This window comes from Protopterus annectens, chromosome 2.part0 (assembly GCF_019279795.1).
Source record: "Protopterus annectens isolate FY-2018-M chromosome 2.part0, PAN1.0, whole genome shotgun sequence".
Lineage (NCBI taxonomy): Eukaryota > Metazoa > Chordata > Ceratodontiformes > Protopteridae > Protopterus > Protopterus annectens.
Genome location: NC_056728.1, coordinates 566,884,541 through 566,905,354, shown reverse-complemented (window position 1 = coordinate 566,905,354; position 20,814 = coordinate 566,884,541). Strand labels below are relative to the sequence as shown.

Here is a 20,814-nt window from a genome sequence, read left to right as displayed (position 1 = left end):
GCCAATGCCTACTGAATCTGAGAGCCTGTACTTGTTAGAAATCTTTAACAGTTTGCATAGATTTAGCTTCTTCCTCCATCCTTTTGAGGACGACTTCTGCTTTGTTGTCAAAAAGGCGGTCTTGGTTTAAAGGAGCATCCAGTAATTTAGTTTTAACATGATCTGGCAAGTTTTGTTCCTTAAGCCAAGCGTGCCTTCAAAGTACAGACCCAGTGACAGCAGCCCTGCAAGATGCTCTAAAGCATCAAAACCACACTGAAAAGTATGTTTACCAACTTGTTCTGTCGAATGCATTAAATCTTGTAATTCTTTGTGTTCAGCACAGTCAGGAATCAACATCACTTTCTGTTTAAGCAGTCCCATAACATGCTGCTGATACTTTAACATATGAAACTGGCAATTTAAAGCCCTAATGGTCAAAGTAGCAGAAGTGTATACCTTCTTACCCCATCTGTCTAAGGCTCTAGAATTTCTATCAGAAGGGGTAGGATTTTTGGCAGCAGTGGCCTTAATGCCTTTAGGTCTTTGGGAAATGGTCTCTGGCTCTGCAGAAGGATTCTTGAAGAGGAACTTGTGAGAGTCAGGTACTCTGAAGTACCGGTCAGGTTTTCTGGGAGCTGGAGGTAAAGTGTCTCGGGTAAGGCTAGATTCCAAAAAAGCATCATCTACAATGTCCAGAACAGGAGGGATAGCTAAAGGCCTGTGTTGAGGCAGGAGTATAAACTCCTGAAGTCTCTTTTTGGACTCAGACTAATCCTGGCTTTCCCAGCGGAAATGCTCCCCAAGAGATGCAAGGTTTCACCGAAGGAAAGATCTTCTGGAGGGGAAGCAGAGGGAATGGAATCCCCTGCATCAGAATCCTCATAAGTAGATAAGGGCAAATCCTGGTAATCAGAAGGAGCAGAAATATCAGATTCCTGATCAGAAGAATCAGAAAGAAATTCAGTTCTAGGTCTCTTAGAGGGGGAAAGCTAGCTTCCCCTAATTAAGGTAATAAGGTCTTCAGCCATTCTAATCATTTGTTTTTGAGGTATATAGGCCTGAGAATGTGGTTTGGTCGTCGGTTTTCTAGGCGTTGTGTGAGTTTTAGGCCTGAGAGATTTGGAACTTCTGGATAGAAACAAAGGCGTCAGTTTAATATGAATGTCTGTAGGCCTGAATACACCCTCCGAAGCTGGTGCCTGCACAGCGGTTCCAGACCCATCCAAGATAGAGACATCCACAGGTTCCATAGTCAAAGAAGCATCTCGCGGCATACCGGACTCCGAATGGGTCTCAGTAGAGGCTTGCAAATCTGAAGTAGCAGGTATCAGGGGCTTTGAAAACGCCTCACTGAGTACCGGCGGACTGGCGACTAGCTTAACGGAAGCGTCATCGGCAGTTTTGTACCTATGCGGTCTGTCTCTGTCTTTATCCTTGTGTTTTTTCTTTTTTTGGAAGATAAATAGTCAGATGGCTTAACGAAGCCATTTTGGCATACACAGATCAAGTACGAAAGTAATTAGCTGCAAAAAATAGCCCGTTGACAAATAGTTCGGGGGTTGAACAAGGCATAAAACTGACAGCGAGGGACGTCATGGTCTGGGGCTAAACAGGGCATGCAGTACAAATGAAAATCTCTACGAGGTATTTGTTTTCCACAGATAAGACAACTGTTAACTTTTACTGACATTGGTTGGAGCAAGAAAAGGATCCCCAACGGGGTACTTACCTTTTTTGAAGACTTCGGGTCTGAAATTTGAAAACGAAAATTTCAGGAGTCGGCCGACCGGCACTTGCTAACTGCTTCGGCCAATGCACTGCAAGAAAGACTGATGTAATGGTGTCGGCTGCATGTTTTATACCCCTGACGACCTGAAGTCATGGAAGAAGAGACAGCATCCAACACAGAAATCCGAAGACTCTGGTATTCAGGCCGGCTGTGGGCTATCTGCAGGCAGATAACCCAAATGTGATTACTGCAACAGTGAAACACGAAGAACATCTGAAAGTGCATAGATCCTGCTCTGAAATGTAGATATTTCCTGCAAGATTCCCTGACTGGTATGTGTAGGTCGGCCTCTTTTAGATCTAGGGTGGCTAATCAAGCATCCTTGGAAAGCATGGGAGGAAGCTGCAGGAGGGTGAGCATTTTGAATTTTGGTATCACCAGAAAGGTGTTTAGACTGGATCGGTCAAGGACTGGGCGCCAGGTGCCCTATTTTCTGGGTACCAAAGAGAGTCTGGAATAAAAACCTTGGCCTATCTGGTCTGCAGGAACATGCTGTATTACCCTCATAGAGAGCAGGGAAAGGACTTGCTTTTTGGCCTCTGCCCACTGGTTTGGAGGAAGATCTGGGACCCTCTTGGGGTTGGCAGAGCGTGGAAATAAAAGTTGTATCCCTGGGACACTATATTGAGGACCTATCGGTCGTTGGTGATAGAGACCCAGTTATTTGCATGGAAGGAGAGTTTTCCTCCTAGGGGCACAAGCTGGTGGGCAGAGGTAAGGGGTGGAGGTGTAAAGTCATTGTGAGTTCTTACCATAAGGGGGTAGCTTAGCACTCCCTGTTTTTGAAGAGGAGGAACTCCATTGCTTAGATCTTTGCATTCCCTGGGGCTGCTGCCTGCACCAAGGCAGAAGAGGTCTTAAAAAAGATGGAAGAAAAAGCTAAATCTATGCAGACAGTTAGACTTTTACAGGTCCAGCCTCCGAGGTTCAGTAGGCATTGCCCCTCCAAGCGCTGGTCCTTTCCGGCCCCTTCCAGGCCAGCTCAATCCAGACCCAGGGGAAGCAGTCGGAAAGGACCAGTGCTTTTTTAAGACCTCTTCTGCCTTGGTGCCACACAAATTGTCTTTGTTCAATGGTGCGTCTAAAAATTTTAATTTGACATGGTCTGTTCCTTAAGCCAAGCATGCCTTCTAAGGACAGAACCAGTGACTGTTGCCCTGCAAGATGCTTCTAGGGCATCAAAGCCACATTGCAAGCTGTGCTTAGTAACTTAGCTTGCAGAATGCATAAGCTCTTGTAATTCTTTATTTTCTGCACAAGCAGGAAAAGAAGATATTTTCTGTTTTAGGAGTTCCATGGTATGCTGCTGATATTTCAGCATGTGGAACTGACAATTCATTGCTCTAATAGTAAGAGTAGTAGAGGTGTATACTTTTTTACCCCATCTGTCTAAAGCTCAGGAATCCCTGTCTGAAGAGTTGGGATTCTTAGCTGAGGCTGCTTTAATTCCTTTAGGTCCTTGAGACATGACCTCTGAGTCAGCAGTAGGATTTTTGAAAAGGAATTTGTGAGTCAGGGACTCTGCAGTACCTGTCAAGTTTCCTGGGTGGAGGAGGAAGGGTGTCAGGAGTCAAACTGAATTCCATAAAAACATCATCATCCAGGACAGGAGGAATGGCCAAAGGTCTGTGCTGTGATAAGAATTCCCGGAGTCTCTTTTTTGACTGAGGATAGTCCTTACATTCCCACTGGAAATGCTCCCTTAAAGTATGAAGGGTTTCACCAAAATGAAAAATCCTCTTGGTGGAGAGGCAGAAGAAATGGATTCCTCTGCATCAGAATCTTCATAAGCAGAGAGGGGTTGCATGTCTTCATATTCAGAAGCATCAGAGTCGTCGGACTCCTGTTCAACTAACACTACTGGGGACAAGTCTCTTTCTTTTGGGAAGGGGTAAGCCTGGCTTCCCCTAATAGGCATAATAAGGTCTTCTGCCACTTTAAGCATTCGTGATTGAGGCAAGGAAGTAGGTGCCTGAGCTTGGGTCGTCGTTTTTTTGGGCGTAGCTTGTACCCTGGGCCTTAAAAACTCAGTAGTTTTAGAAAGAACTGAAGAGGTGAAAGAAGTAGTCAGTTTGTGTCGAGTACTGGCAGTGCGAAGTACTTCCTCGGAAGCCGGTGCCTACTCAGCGGCTCCAGAACCATCCAAGGTAGAGACATTCGCAAGATCCTTAGTCGAAGAGTCTCGCGGCACACCGGACTCTGAAAGGGTCTCGGTACTGGCCTGCGAATCCACAGAAGCAGGCATCAGGGCCTGCGAAAGCGCTTCAGTGAGGACCAGAGAACTGATGACTAGCTTAACAGAAGCTTCAGTGGCGGTTTTGGGCCCTTGCGGTCTGTCTCTGTCTTTATCCTTACGTTTTTTCGAAAGATCACAAGTCAGATGGCTTATCGAAGCCATACTGGAATTAGAGGACTGACAGCGAAAATATCTAGATACAATAAGGGCCCGATGACGTATAGTTCAGGCATTGAACAAAGCACAAAAGCGACAGCGAGGGACATCGTGGTCTGGGCCTAAACAGGTGATGCAGTAAGAATGGAAGTCTCGGTGTGGTATTTGCTTTCCACAGGCGAGACAATTGTTAACTTTTCCTGACATCGGTTAGAGCAAGAAAAAAGGATCCCCAACAGGGTACATAGCTTTAGAAGACTTCAACTTCAATTCGGAAATGAAAACTCAGGTAGCAGCCGACAGACACTCGTGCGAACTGCTTCTGCTTCGGGCTCCTCGGCAAGAAAGACTGATGTAATGGCGTCGGCTTGCCTGTTTTTATACCACTGATGACCTGACGTCAGTCCTGGAGCGACAGCAACCTATACAGAAATATTAAGCCTCTGGTATTTGTGCCGACCGAGGGCTACCCCTGTCAGGATAACCCAAATGTGATGACTGCAACAGTGAAACACGAAGAACATCAGATAAAACTCTGTAAAGTCAAACCATATCTAAATGATCTGTTTATTGTCTCCACAGCCCACACTACTACCACGTCCATTTGATGCACCACCAATTTTTACTAACATCCAAAAAACATTACAAAAAAACCCTGAAATTACTTACCAAAAAACAGTCAAATTTACATCAACGCTAACTAGTATGTCTCGGGCTTGCAAATGCACTAGACCTCAAACAGTTAAAGGTAACTCTCAAAATCTTGTATAATCCTGACATATACTTTTCTATCAAAAGACAGCATTAACTTAAATCCCTACCAGATACCACGGATCGCTTAATCAAAACTAATTTATAACGCAACTAACTAATCACTTTGGTGATTCACTATACTCTACTTCAGTGGATAAACTATGGAATGCTTTCCCAAATAATATACATTTAGCACCCAATGAGAAACTCACCATAAACTAAAAAACTATTTGGAGATTAAAATCACACCATCAGTATGCCCCACCAACAATCTAACATTCATAGTATCACAGCTATGACAGTGGTACTAGATCCAACGCACTACACTTTCTACTCCTACACAGACTTACTACCTATAATCTTTATCTTATACACTAAAACTTAAGTCCTAATTCTCTGTACTTCTCTTAATTACTTACTCCCGCTTACTCAGTCAATATTTTTACTCATTTACTTACCTCAGTCACCCCTCCTCCTATCTGCCTGCACTATCCTTTCTATACTCTTCATCCTACTGTCAATTATAATCTAACTATTCCACTTCACATGTATAATCAACTTCTAACCAATAATCTAAACAATGACTTGCATATTAAAATTAAACTTAGCAACCATGCATACATATAGTAAATACAACTGTCATTTACTTTTACATATTTTATATATGATTATATTTCTAAGTGTAGTAGCGTTTTACCTGTACTCACTGAAAACTTCAAGAATATATCGGCATGCAATATATATTGGAACCATAGATGTATTTATACTTGTACTGGGCTTGAACATGCAGAGCTTTTTTTTTTGTCTAGACTTCGACTGGAAATGGACAGTAGCCCAGCTGGATTATCCCAGTTAACAAACGATAAAAACTTCTTTGCTGAAAGTGTGAGAAATTTGATACCTTGGATTCATGTTCAATAATAGCCTCGCATCAGGCTTTGTGCCCACTGAATGGAGCACAGCAACAGTTATCCCACTCCACAAAGGGGGAGCCACCACTGATCCCGGGAACTATCGACCTATTAGCCTGACGAGCCTGGTCTGCAAGGCCATGGAACGTATCATCATCATGCAACTCATAAACAAAGACATTGTTAACCTCCAAACTCTGAGTCCCACCCAGTTCGGGTTTGTGAAAGGCAGATCATGCCTCCTGAACCTGATCGACTTCTTTGAGGCAGTCACCAAAGCCGTGGATGAGGGTAAGGTGGTTCACACAGCCTATCTTGACCTCACCAAGGTTTTCGACACCATCCCCCATTCTGGAATTATAGCTAAACTCACTAAACTAGGTATAAATCCCTACGTCACAAGATGGGTTGCCAAATAGGCTCACTGACAGAACCCACACTGTAAAAGTTGCAGATTCCAAATCTGACCTCAAAGCAGTGACAACTGGAGTACCACAGGGCTCCGTCCTGGGACCTCGCCTGTTTGGTATCTACTTCTCTGACATACAGGCTAACACAGAAGGCCTCTGGCTAATGAAGTTCGCAGATGACTGCAAACTAGGAGACATAGAGTCAAGTCCACAAATGATGTGGACATCTTACAGAAGGGCCTCACTGAGACAGATGCCTGGTGTCAGAGCCATGGCCTCAAGCTCAATGCCAAAAAGTGCAGTGTCATCCCCTTTGGTAAAAACTCTGTACCCATGTACTACCACATAGGCAGCAATCTACTTAACACCGAATGCATGATAAGAGACCTTGGGACCCAGGTGGACAGTAGTCTCTCCTTTGATAGTCACATCGCCACAATAGTCAGGAAGTCCTTCTACGTGGCACACCTCATCATAAAAGGGTTCTCATCCAGGAAAAAAGAGGTCACTCTTCCCCTCTACTCGTCACTCATCAGACCCATTATAGAGTACAACGCCCCTTTTGGAATGTACCTCACAAGACATCTGCAGCAGCTGGAAGCACAACAGACCCTGGGAACTACCGCCCCATTAGCCTGACGAGCCTTGTCTGCAAGGCCATGGAACGTATCATCATGGAACTCATAAACAAAGACATTGGAGATCTCCAAACTCTGGAGCCCACACAGTTAAGGTTTGTAAAAGGCAGATCATGTTTCCTAAACCTGATAGACTTCTTTGAAATAGTCACCAAAGCCATAGATGAGGGTAAGGTGGTTCACACAGCCTATCTAGATCTCGCCAAAGCGTTCAACACCATCCCCCACTTTGGAATTATAGATAAACTCACTAAACTAGGTATAAATCCCTATGTCACAAGATGGGTTGCCAACTGGCTTACTGACAGAACCCACACCATGAAAGTAGCAGACTCCAAATCAGACTACAGACCAGTGACAAGTAGAGTACCACAGGGTTCAGTCCTGGGTCCTCTCCTGTTTGGTATCTACTTCTCTGAAGTACAGGCTAACACAGAAGGTCTTTGGCTAACTAAATTTGCAGATGACTGCAAACTAGGAGCCATAATTGAAACTCCTAAAGATGTGGACATCCTACAAAAGGGCCTCACTGAGACAGATGCCTGGTGTCAAAGACATGGTCACAAGCTCAATGCCAAAAAGTGCACTGTCATCCCCTTTGGTAAAAATTCTGTACCCATGAACTACCACATAGGCGGTAGGCTACTTAACACCGAAAGTGTGATGAGACCTTGGGACACAGGTGAATAGTAGTCTCTCCTTTGATAATCACATCGCCACAGTGGTCAGGAAATCCTTCTACGTGGCACACCTCATCACAAAAGGTTTCTCATCCAGAAAAAAAGGTCATTGTTCCCCTCTACTCATCACTCATTAGATCCATTATAGAATACAATGCCCCTTTTGGTATGTACCTCACAAGACATCTACAACAACTGGAAAGGCCGCAAAAATACCTCACAAAGAGGATTACTGGCCTCAAACAGATGCCTTCTGCAGACCGTCTCAAAAAAACTCCAGCTTTACTCCGTCACATATCGCCTACTCAGAGGCGATCTCTCCCTAACATACAAAGCTATGTCAAACCCAGAGCTGTTGGACATGCTCAACTTAAAGAAATCCCAATCCCTCTGAGCTACACACTCTAGGGACCTAAACCTTGTCACCACAACACACAGGACACGCTGGAAGGATAGATTCCTGTCCCAGAGACTTCCTATACTCTGAACAAGCTACCCATCTATGTCAGGCAAAGTTCTTCATTAGCACTCTTCAAGAAAAATCTTGATGAGTGGATGGGAAATAGGAAATACATCCCTGGATCACTTCTGTCTCTCTGCTGGACAGTGGCACAGGAAAATAACTTTCTTGGGTGGCGTAAGCTATGGAACCTTGCTGGCTAGGCTTACGTAGGCCCTTGGGCCAATAGCCTAGTACCTACCTATGAACTGACTTGTACAGCACTTTATTAGATTTTTTTTTTGACCCTGTAAGACAGAATTAGTCTCTCTGATGCAGCCACATTTCCATGGCTTGACTCAACCAAACACAGACTATGTAATACAGATGAGACACAAAAAAACTACTACACGAAAATACCATTTTACAAAAAATGATGTGTAGAAAGTCTGCAGAATCAAATACAAACAGGAAACTCAGAGAATGTGAAAAAGTTTTCCACTATGCATCACTCTTTGATTAAATGGAAGAACAAAGTATTATGATAAAAAAAATCTTGAGATGCACGTGAAGATCTTACCTTTCATTTACATTTGAAATGTAATCCTGAAACACTTGCTTTTGTTCAAGCTCAAAATTGCAGCTTCAAGCCACACTATTTATATGAGGATGGATATCTATCTGTATTTAATATGTACTATTATGCAAATTTGAAGTGCTCCTAAACAGACTGGGTCTTACCTTTCACAGTGTAACATTTAATCCTCCCTCTTGTTAGTCCCTTTTTAAATCTGGTGCTTTAAAAACAATCCACTCATAAGCTTTTATTTTTCGGCCTGTCAGCTTCTATCCCAGTTATCCCTCAGTAATGACACTGCAGGTAAAACATGTCTGCATTCATAGGTGCTAAATAGACAAATCACTGCACATCAAGAAGGGGATAAAGACCATTTTGTGGCTGGGTCTTTAATAAAAAGTTTCTGGAACTTTTTTATTAAAGAAAAGCACACACACAAAAAGGAATCATGGTGGGAAAAGTGCATTGCAACACTTCGATCAATAGCTGATGCAATGCATGTTACAACTGCTCAGAGTTACTTAAGGTGCCCAGGACGTTTTTGTGGCTCCACACACAGAATAAGAGATCTAATCTAATTATTTTTTCTCATTGTAATGTTTCCTTGAGGTGACTTCACCCTCTTTGCCTACATAATTTAACAGATACTGAGACACATACAAGAAAGTGCATGAGATTTCACAAAAGAGCCAAACAGAAATAAGTTTATTTATTTTACATTTGTTTACCAGGAAGTCTGACTGGACCAATGACCCACTTTCAGCGGAAGTCCAGGGAGAAAAGCTCCACACTAAGAATTTACACGAGTTAATTTAACAAGGAAGCATTTACACAAATGGAGAATTTTAACATTAGTAAGACAAAAAAGTTAAATTATTTACAATACATGCATATTTAAGGTGATTAATCAATGCACACTAAAGATGACTAATAAATACATCTTAGAGACTTGGACGGATCAGTGTATGAAAGTAGTGCCAGGGAACATAATACCTGTAACTGATTCATTGATAGCAAGAGTAATAAGCAACCTGGGAAGGGAAACAGCGATTGTAAGGGAAGTTCAGGCATAATGAAACAACAATTCTTAAATTAAGCTTTCTCAATATGTCATATTCTTGGTGCTGGATTCAAGGAAAGGAAAAACACTTTGGAAACAAAAATGACTACTGGGTGGAACTGCTCACACGGTTATACTCAGGAGTGGCATTTAACTTACCTTATCTGGATGAACCACAAGTACTGCCTTTCTATAATACTTCTTTACGTGGTCTGAGGTTACAAGATCTGACATATTTACTGGCTTCCATCGAGTTTCACCTTCCCACAACACTGTATGCATAGTGGACATTAGTGCTCTTATATTCCTCTCTTTCCCCTCTATCCATTCTAGGATCTGGAAATATATTTAAAAATAATCAGAAAATGCAAACTACAAAACAAAGATTAAAATAGTTATATTAAAAGACAAAAACTACTTGCAACCCACTAAGCAGGAGTAAAGCATCCTCATAGGCTACCAGTGACCAACTGTCTTGTCAGCAGCCCAAGTGGCAAATCATTTAAGAAGTGGAATGGGGTCTGGAAGAAACCAATACACAGCATTCCTATATTTGAGGAGGGGTAATAATAATGATGATTATGATCATGCCCTAGTGGATGACATAAAGCAGGTTTTAAGGTATCAGCGGATACAGGTAAAAAATTAAGTGCACACAAGCACTGAAATATGATGGCAAACTGTGAACATGCTGGTGTTAACTGCACTCTCACATTTCACTAAAACTTGGCCTTTAAGCAAAAAAAAACAATAGTTGTGTAAATAGATGCCCTTCTCTTCTACATTGCAGTATTCTTTATATATGGGTTGTATTCTGCGCCATATGACAGGACATCCAGCCAGTACACAAAAAGCTTTTAGCTACTGTCAATATGCAGGATGTTGCACATCTGCTTTGCCAACATCAGCCATAAAAGGAGATCCACATGTAGAACAAGAATGCCCCAAGAGGAACAAGTGTACTAAGGAAAACAACAAGTCATCCAAAGTGACAAGATGCAGGGGGAAGGCGGGAGGGTCAGAATACTGCAACACAGAAGAGAAATAATCTATGGTTATGGTAAATTTTTACACAACTATTTTATGTCCTTCCATTCAATGTTGCAATATTTTTTTTACATATGGGAGAGTGCCATAGCTTAACTGAGATCCTGAGAGGTGGAAGGAACAGAAGGCGGCTACAAGGAAGAATTCTCCACAAACCCATGGAGAATAGCCCTAGCAAACCCTGCTCTGGACCTAAAAATAGAATCCAATTTGTAATGTTTGGTAAAGGTGTGCATAGAGGACCAAACAGCAGCATCCAAAATAGAACTAGTATCCAGACCCTTAGAGAAAGCCCCTGAAGGAGCCATAGATCTAGTGGAATGGGATCTGACAGAACAAGGCAATGACTTACCAAGGAAATCATAGCAAAACAAGAAAGGCTTTAGAAATTCAAGATGAAATAGTTTGTTTGGAAACAGAGCCGTGGAATGAAAGGACACAATAAGATGATCTGACTTCCTGATAGTTTTAGTCTTGTCCATGTAAAATCTAAGTCGCCTATGCAAATATCTAGGGTATGTCACCAGAGGACTGAGAAGAAGGAAAAAAGGTAGGCAGCTGGATAGACTGAGCAAGACACAAGCTATTCATCACCTTAGGCATGAAAGATGGGCTGTCCTTGTGGAAAACCAAGAAAGGTGGATATGTCATCAAGGCCTGTATCACAGAGACCCTCCTAGCAGAAGTCAAGGCAACCAGGGGCACAGTTTTACAAGTGCAAAACTTCAGAGAAGTGGAACTTGTGGGCTCAAAAGGGGCAGAGTTAGCTTTTCTAAGACATAATTACATTCCCAAGGAGAAGGAATTGGTCTTCTTGGGTGCTTAATATGTAGGGTGCCTTTAAGGAAAAGTTTAACCTCCAGTCTGGAAACTAAAGGAAGTGATAGTGGCAGACAAGCAAAAAGAGCAGAGCAGTGGACTTTTTCTGAGAAATATGATAAGCCACTTTTAAGTAGTTCACAAAGGTAAAAGAGTACTACTGGAATGTCTACAGAAAGTGGATGTAGACTTCTTTTAAAGCACTAGATAGAAAATCTCCATTTGGAAATAGAAGACTTTCTTGTATTGGGTTTCCTGGCCTCCAACAAGCATGTCCTGAGAGTAAAGGTGCCTGAAAGGGATCAGAAGTTGATTACCCACAAGGTCAGCTATAATGATGACATGTGGATGAAGCAGGATCCCTTGTCCTGTGTGAGCAGATCCAACCAGTGAGGTAACATGTGGTGATGGCCCTTGGACAGCTGCAGAAGACGAGGGAACCAATGCTGTCTTGGCCAAAAGCGAATGACCAACATGATTTTCAGTTTGTCCTGCTGACTCTTCAGCACGACTTTCTGTATGAGAGAGAAGGGGGAATACATAAAGAAACATTCCCTTCCATGAGAAAGACAGGGTGCCCACCTAACAAGCCAGAGGATGTGGAATCCTGGCAAAAGAGAGAGGAAGTTGTCTGGTTTGAGGGGAGGCAAATAGGTCCAGATGTGGAGTAACCCACTGATGAACCAGGTCCAAGAACACATCCCTGTGAAGTGTGTGTCATGGACCTGCTTAATGCGTCTGCCTCAGAGTTTTGAGCAGAGGGTAGGTAATAAGCATGAAGAGGGACGTTGTACTGAATGGCCAATTCTCATGCCTTGATAGCTAGCCTGCCAAGAAGGTTAAGATTTGGTGGCCCCTCCCTTTATGTACCAGAGGACAGTGGTGGTGTCTGTAAAGATCTTCAAAGGACTTGGTTGGAAGACAGGATGGAAAGTTTGCAAAGCTAGAAGCAGAGCCCTCAACTCTCTGATGTTGATGTGCTCCCTCTTCTGAGATGGAGAACAAAGACTCTAACCTTCCCAGAAGCAAAGGTTTCCCCCATCTCGTGTATGAAGCGTCTGTGAAAAGCTGCTGAGAAGGCTGGGGCAAAAGAAGAGGAAGACCTGGTTTCAGAAAGCGCTGCTGAATCCATCAGAGGAGCTCTGTTTTCAGGCAATGGAAGAACAGAAATCATAACATCGAGTGGATGAGCATGCTGGGACCGGGTAGCCTTTAGAAACCACTGAAATGTTCTCATACGGAGTTTTGCAAAGGGTAATATGGGAATTGAGGAAGCCATGAATCCTAGAAGTCTTAGGAAATCCCTTGCTGAGATGGGAGGAAGAGTCAGAAGGGTCTCTATGAAACAAGTGAGAGATTGAATCTTGTCTATTGGTAGAAACACCATCAAGTCTGTCCTGAACCTACACCCCAAGATGATGTGATCCTGAGATGGAGTCAAACTGGATTTTTTACAATTTACTGTGAAACTCAGGCTGTGAAGCAGATGACTGGCATTCCACAGGATTTTGAGACAAATGATCAGTGTTGTTTGCTAGGAAGAGGAGGTCATCCAGGTAATGATAAACCTGAACAAACACCCTGGACCCTCAAAGAAGGCGATAGCAAGGATCAGGCACTTTGTGAATACCCTTGGGGCAGTGAAAAGACCATAAGGCAAGGCAGAAAATTGATGGTGCAAAGAACCCACTGAGAAACGTAAAAATTTCCTGTATTGAGGACGGATGGGGATATACAGATAAGCATCTTTGAGATCCAAGGAAGTGATGAAAGACTGAGGTAAAATGAGGGGGAAACGGTGTCTGCAGGGAAAGCATCCAGAAAGAAGGAACTTGCAGGAAAGTGCTCAAGTCAGAGAGATCTATAATTGGTCTCCAATGGCCATCCTTTCTTGGGACTAGGAACATTCTTGAGTAGAAACCCTTGCCTCTCTGATTCAAACATACAGTTTGAATACTGCCTTCAGACATCAGTTGTGAAAGGAGTTCTGTAAACAGTTGTAACTGACTGGAGGGGGCTGTGGAATTCCCATGAGAGGAGGGAAATTCTTCCAAGTCATAAAATAGCCTTTTAGGATAACTGATAGGACCCAGGAGTCCTGAGTGATCCTTGCCCAGGCTGGAAAAGAAAGAGAAAGAAGTGTATGACTTGGAAGGGAGAGTTGGTAGTCACAGAGAACTGGATCTGGCCTGAAAGGCCTGCTGAGAAGAGAGGATTGAAGATGATGATTTCGACTGATAGTGTCTTCTAGTAGACTTCTTAGACCTAGGAGCAGAAGAGGAAGCACACGAAGAACGAGCAGTACTCCTAGCAAAAACATCTTGACAGGAAAGTTTCTATGAAATTTAGGGACTGGGGAAATAACTAGATGCTTGTGGTCTTGAAGCTCCTTCCCTTTTTCTTGCAGAGCCTTAAATAAATCTGCAGCTGCACAGCCAAAAAGGGCAGACTTGTCCAAAGGAGCATCTAGTAACTTTGCCTTATCATCATCTGGTAATGACTGAAGGCTCAGCCATGAAAGCCTCCTAAGTATAGAGGCAGAAGCAGCAACTCTAGATGCTTCAACAGCATCATAGCTGCACTTAATGGAATGTCTAGCTACTTCAGAGGATGCAGTCAAAAGTGACATGACCCGTGTTTTAATCTCAGAATCTGGCAAAGAAGATAAGGCCTGTGACGCTTGAGAAAGCAAAGCTAAGGAGTACTTAGATATGCGAGTCTGGTAGTTAATAGCTCTGATAGCTAAACTGAAAGATGTGTATACCTTTTTACCCAGTCTCTCAAGAATCTTGCACTCTTAATCAGATGGAAGAAGCCTGGCAGAAGGAAATAACCAGAAAGACTTATCTGAAGCTATGGAGACCATAGCTGGAGCTGCAGAGGGACGCCTTTAGAGAAACCTGCAGTCATCTGGTACCTTATAAAATCTGTCAGGCCTCTTGGGAGGACTGGAGAAACTGCAGAGGGAGAGGGGAGAGGGAACCTCCATCTGAAGGAGGTCATACCACCTCTTCTGTTCTTCAGAAATCTGGGAACAATCCCATTAGAAGAACTCCATCATTTTATTAATAGACTCTCCAAAGGAAATTTCTTTGTGAGAGGAATCCTCTCCATTGGATACCTCCTCAAGGGATGCATATTCCAGAGGTGAAATAATTTGGGTGGAATATGCCAGAGAGTCATCATCACAGGAAGACTCTTCAGAATCAGTGTCAAGAACCTTAGATCCAGCAGCCTGAACCAAAGAAATGAAAGAAGGCTACGGAACAGAGGAAGTAGGCTTCATGGTCATCAAGTCTTTAATCAGACCATGGGAATAGGCATCCCAATCCGACTGAGGAAAACAAGGAAGGCTGGAATGTTTTGTCTTTTATTTCTTCTTCACATGTGAGGGGGACAAGGAAAAGGAACTAGACGTAGGCCTAATGACTGACGTAGTTAAAGAAGGATCCCTAGTCGCAGCAGAGGCATGGCCAGCGTCCTCCAGCACAAAAAGCCATGGTTCCCCCATGTCACTCAAAACAAACAAATGCATAGCCTCAGATGTACTGGGATCCAGTCCTTTGGCAGCTTCCACAGAGATACCTGCCGAAGAAGTGGACCCAACCTCCAACCATACCACCGGGTCTTCACCGACCTCAAGGGGTATGTCTGAGGCAGAAGGCACAGAGAAAGAGGATTCAGGTTTCTACTTATTGACCTTCCTCTTCAAACTCAGCTCAGCTGAAGGACCCCAAGAACCCTACACATCATATTGTTTACATCACGTTTAAGCCACACTGATTCTCAAGATACAGATTAAGAGCTGTAAGCCGGCTACGTAGAGTCTTAGGCACAAAACCCTGACAGATGGAAAGTACAGCTGTGTACACTTAACATAAATGTAGATGTTCGAGTGTATTCACTGTTGCAGTCATCACATTTGGGTCATCTGCCTGCAGGTAGCCCTCAACCGGCCTGAATAACAGAGTCTTTGGATTTCTGCGTCGGATGCTATCGCTTCTTCCATGACGTCAGGTCATCAGGGGTATAAAACATGCAGCCGACACCATTACATCAGTTTTTCTTGCCCCAGATGTCAGGTGCCCTCACAATAGGAAGCAATTATATGGTACGGGACATCCCCAGCAAAAAGCAAATACACATGATATAATATATGCCAAACAAGAAGGAAAGGTAGAGCCAAGAGAAGTCAGGGGCTGGAGGGCGGGTAACCAGGACTGCAACAGTGAATACACTTGAACATCTACATTTGTGGCAAGTGTACACAACTGTACTATGTTCTTCATGTTTCACTGTTGCAGTCATCATACTTGGGTTGATTCCCAAAGCTAAGGAAGGGTGGAGGCAGTTAAAGAGCATTCGGGCTAGCAATCAGGCCTTGTAAGACTACTGTGGCACATCCAGCTCTGGATTTAGAAAAGAGAGGCAGGTGGTAATGCTTGGTGAAAGTATGTACAGAGCTCCAGGTAGCAGCTTCCAGGATGTCCTTCGTAGGGACTCCTCTGAGAAATGCCGTACACGTAGATGCAGCCCTGGTGGAATGTGATCTTATCCCCGGTGGGGTAGGTTTTCCATGGTGCTTGTAGCAGAAAAGGATGCAATGGGCTATCCATTTGGAAATGGTTTGCTTTGAAATGGCCTTGCCCTCTGCCCCTGCAGCAAAGCTAACTAGCAGCTGGTCAGATTTTCTGAGAGGCTTAGTTCTGTCCAAAAAGAATCTAAGCTGTCTGTGCACGTCCAGAGAATGCAGTATCCTTTCCTCCTTACTTTGAGGATTAGGGAAAAAAGTAGGCAAATGAATTGACTAGTTTAGAGCCACACTAGACACCACCTTGGGCATAAAGGATGGATTGGTCCTAAAGGAAACCCTGTCTGCATGGAAGATAATGAAGGATTCCACTGCCATGAGGGCCTGCAGTTCAGACACTCTTCTTGCAGAAGTGATGGCTAGAAGTAAGGCTGTTTTCTAAAAAAGGAATTTCAACTCTGCTGTAGCAGCTGGTTCAAACAGGGGAAGAGTGGTTTTTCCAATACAAAGTTAAGGTCCCAGGCTGGAGTGGGAGCTCCCCCGGGGGGGGGGGGGTCTTAAAATTTTGGCCCCGCTAAGGAATTGTTTTAGCAGGGGATGAGAGAAGAGGGGTGGCTCTGTATTACAATGTGCTGAAATGGCAGAGGCATGAATCTTAATTGAAGAGAAAGATAGGCCCTTGTGGAGCATTTCTGTTTAGTAGTCTAGAATATGAGGTAAGCTGGTTACCGTTGTACCCATCCCCTGAGAATGGCTCCAGGAACAGTATCTTTTTCACTTTTCTGAATAGGATTTTCTAGTACTAGGCCTCCTTGCCTCAAGAATGACATCCAGCACCTGCTTACTGAGGGTTGTTAGAGGTGAGCTCAGGGAACTAGCCAAGCTGCAAGGTTCACGGTTTGAAGCTGAGGGTGCAGAATCTGGCCCGCCTGCTGGGACAGCAGGGAAGGGGTCTGAGGCAGGTGCCATGGCTGCAGCACTGTCAGACTGCACAAAAGGCGGTACCAGTGCTGGCGTGGCCAGTCTAGGGCAATCAGGATTGTCCTGGGCTTGTCCTGTTTGATCTTTAGTAGAACCTTCGAGAGGAAAGGCAGAGGGGTAAAGGCATAAATTGAGAGGCTTGCCCAGGTAAAGGACAGGACATTCATTTTCCAAGCTTGACTGTAGGGAGTTCTGGTGCAGAATTTGTTCAATTGGTAGTTCTGAGGGGAGGCAAACAGGTCTAGCTCTGGTGTCCCCCATTTGTTCCTCAAGAGCTTGAATATTTTGGGTTCCAGTTTCCATTCGTGTGGGTCCATGAGATTTCTGCTTAAGTTGTCTGCCAGTGAATTTAGTTTACCTAGCAGGAATTGAGCTTGCAGGTTCACTTGGTAGCTCAGGGCTGTGTTCTGCAGAGCCATGGCTAGTCTTCAGAGTGAGTAGGAATGGGTTCCCCCCTGCTTGTTTATGTACCACATAACTGTGGTGTTGTCTTGTCTTTACCAATAGTTGTCCTGGAAGAATAAGGTCTTTGAAGGCTATCAGAGCATTCTGTACAGCTAATATTTCTTTTTGACTGATATGCAGGTGCATCTGTCTCGGGTTCCATTTGCCCTGAATGCACTGCCCTGCCATGTGAGCCCCCCATGCAAAGTCTGATGCGTCTGTTAGGATTTTGGCGGCAGGGGGTAGAATGAAAGTGAGTTCCTTGTTGTGGGAGCAGGCCTCTGCTCACTAAAGGAACTCTGTCCTTAGACAAGGAATGATAGGAATCATTGTTTCCAGGCCCTGAGAATGTTGACACCATAAACTTTTTAGATACCATTGAAGTTTCCTCATATGCAGTCTTGCATATGGAATTAACAGAATGCAAGAGGCTATGCACCCCAGGGCTTGCAGGATTTTCCTTGCAGATAGCTGGGGTTTTGTGGCCAGTAGTTTGAAGTAGGTTGTCAAATAAACTTGTTTCTACGGAGTGAGGAATGCCATCTGGGAAGTTGTGTTCACGCTTGCTCCCAAGAATACAATCTGTTGGCAGGGTACTAGGTGTGATTTCTTCTCGTTGATGGTATACCCCAGTGAGGTTAGAAGTATCTCTACAAATGCCAGGTGTTGTAATAGCAAGTCTTGACTTTCTGCCTGAATCAGGCAATTGTCCAAGTATGGGTAAATCTGAATATTTCTCTGCCTGCAAAATGCAATGGTTGGAGCTAGGCACTTTGTGAATACCCTGGGCACAGTAGATAAGCCAAAGGGAAGTGCGGAGAACTGATAATGCATGGAGTCCACCCTGAAATGTAGGTATTGTCTACAGGATTCCCTTACTGGGATGTGCAGGTAAGCTTCTCTTAAGTCTAGGGTTGCCAGCCAGGCATAGGAAGAAGCTGTTGAAGAGTTAGCATTTTGAATTTTGGAACCACCAGAAAGGTGTTGAGAATAGACAGGTCCAGGATGGGATGCCAGGAGTTTTCTTTTCTGGGAAAAGTCTTGAATAAAAACCTTGTCCCCTTTGTTCTGCTGGGACAGGTTGAATAGCACTGACAACGACGAGAGAGTGTACTTGTTTTGGTGCCTCCGCCCACTGATTTGGGGGGAGGTCTGGCCATCTACTTGGGGTTGGGAGTGAGTGGAAGTGGAATATGTAACCAAGGGAAACTATGTTTAAAACCCATTTGTCCTGGGTAATGAGTTCCCAGTTTTTTGCATGCAGGGCGAGCTTTCCTCCTAAGGGAGCAAGTAGTTGAGAAGGGCTTGGAAGAGTTAAGGGTAAGTCATTGTGCCATTTTTCCATAGGGGGGTGGCTTACTACTCCCTGCTTTGGAAGTGGGAGCCCCCCACTGCTTAGATCTGTGCGTAGCCTGAGACTGAAATCTTGGTGGTCTGCTGCACCTGGGTTTTGACTGAGAAGGCCTGGAAGGGACTGGAAAAGACCAGTTCTTTGAAGGCCAATGCCTAATGAATCTAGGAGGCTGTACTTAACAGTTTGCATAGATTTAGCTTTTTCTTCCATTATTTTGGAGGACGACTTCTGCTTTGTTGCCGAAAAGGCGGTCTTGGTTTAAGGATGCATCCAGTAATTTAGCTTTAACGTGATCTGACAAGTTTTGTTCCTTAAGCCAAGCATGCCTTCTAAGTACAGACCCAGTGAGAGCAGACCTGCAAGATGTTTCTAAAGCATCAAAACCAAATTGCAAAGTATGTTTACCAACTTGTTCAACAGAATGCATCAACTCCTGCAAATCTTTGTGTTCAGCACAGTCAGGAATCAACATTTTCTGTTTAAGTAGTCCCATAACATGCTGCTGATACTTTAACATATGAAACTGGCAATTTAAAGCCCTAATGGCCAAAGCAGCAGAAGTGTATACCTTCTTACCCAATCTTTCCAAAGCTCTAGAGTCCCTATCAGAAGGGGTAGGATTTTTGGCAATAGTAGCCTTAATGCCTTTTGGTCCTTGGGAAATGGTCTCTGGATCCGCAGTAGGATTCTTGAAGAGGAATTTGTGAGAGTCAGGTACTCTGTAGTACCTGTCCGGTTTCCTGGGAGCTGGAGGCAAAGTGTCTGGGGTAAGGATAGATTCCAAGAAAACATCATCTACAATCTCCAGAACAGGAGGGATAGCTAGAGGCCTGTGTTGAGGCAGGAGTAAAAACTACCTAAGTCTCTTTTTGGACTCAGAATAGTCCTGGCTTTCCCAGCGGAAATGCTCCCTAAGGGTATGCAAGGTTTCACCAAAACAAAAATCTTCTGGAGGGGAAGCAGATGGAATGGAATCATCTGCATCAGAATAGTCACAAGTAGATAAGGGTAAATCCTGGTAGTCAGAAGGAGCAGAAATATCAGATTCATGATCAGAAGAATCAGAAAGAAAATCAGTTCTAGGTCTCTTAGAGGGGGAAGGCTGGTTTCCCCTAATTAAGTTAATAAGGTCTTCAGCCATTCTAATCATTTGTGTTTGAGGCATACAGGCCTGAGAATGCTGTTTGGTCGTCGGTTTTCTAGACGTAGTGCAAGTTTTAGGCCTGAGGAATTCTGCATTCTTAGCGTGAAACGAAGTCGTCGGTTTAATATGAAAATTGGTAGGCCTGAATACACCCTCAGCAGCCGGTGCCTGCACAGCAGCTCCAGACTCATCGAAGGTAGAGACATCCGCAGGTTCCATAGTCGAAGAAGCATCTCGAAGCATACCGGACTCCGAATGGGTCTCAGTAGAGGCCTGCGAATCTGTAGTAGCGGGTATCAGGGTTTGCAAAAGCGCCTCACTGAGTACCGGCAGGTTGGTGACTAGCTTAACGGAAGCATTGTCTGCAATTTTGGACCTATGCGGTCTATCTCTGTCTTTATCCTTAGGTTTTTTCAGAAGATCGGTAGTCGGATGGCTTAACGAAGCCATTTCAGAGTACAGAGATCGAGAACGAAAGTATTTAGCTATAAAAATAGCCAGATGACGAATAGTTCGGGCGTTGAACAAGGTACAAAACCAACAGTGAAGGACGTCATGGTCTGGGCTTAAACAGGTGACGCAGTAAGAATGAAAATCTCTACGAGGTATTAGCTTTCCACAGGCAAGACAATTGTTAATTTTTTCTGACATCGGTTAGAACAAGAAAAAAGGATCCCCAACGGGGTGCTTATCTTTTTGAAGACTTCAGGTCTAAAACTCGAAAACGAAAATTTCAGGAGTCGGCCGACCGGCACCTGCAAACTGCTTCTGCTACTAGCACCGCATGGCCAGAAAGACTGATGTAATGGCGTCGGCTGCATGTTTTATACTCCTGACAACCTGACGTCATGGAAGAAGCGACA

At 44.0% G+C, this 20,814-nt stretch overlaps 1 protein-coding gene across 2 annotated transcripts in view; it reads right to left on the bottom strand.

Annotated features, from left to right (window-relative positions):
* The window catches only part of GAK (cyclin G associated kinase), a 2,484,892-nt gene that overhangs the window by 49,741 nt on the left and 2,414,337 nt on the right, over nt 1-20,814 (bottom strand). For both annotated transcript variants that reach the window (XM_044060934.1, XM_044060933.1), the window contains one exon: nt 9,791-9,967. In XM_044060934.1, coding sequence (XP_043916869.1) covers nt 9,791-9,967 — 177 coding nt within the window. The remainder of the gene's footprint in view (nt 1-9,790; nt 9,968-20,814) is intronic.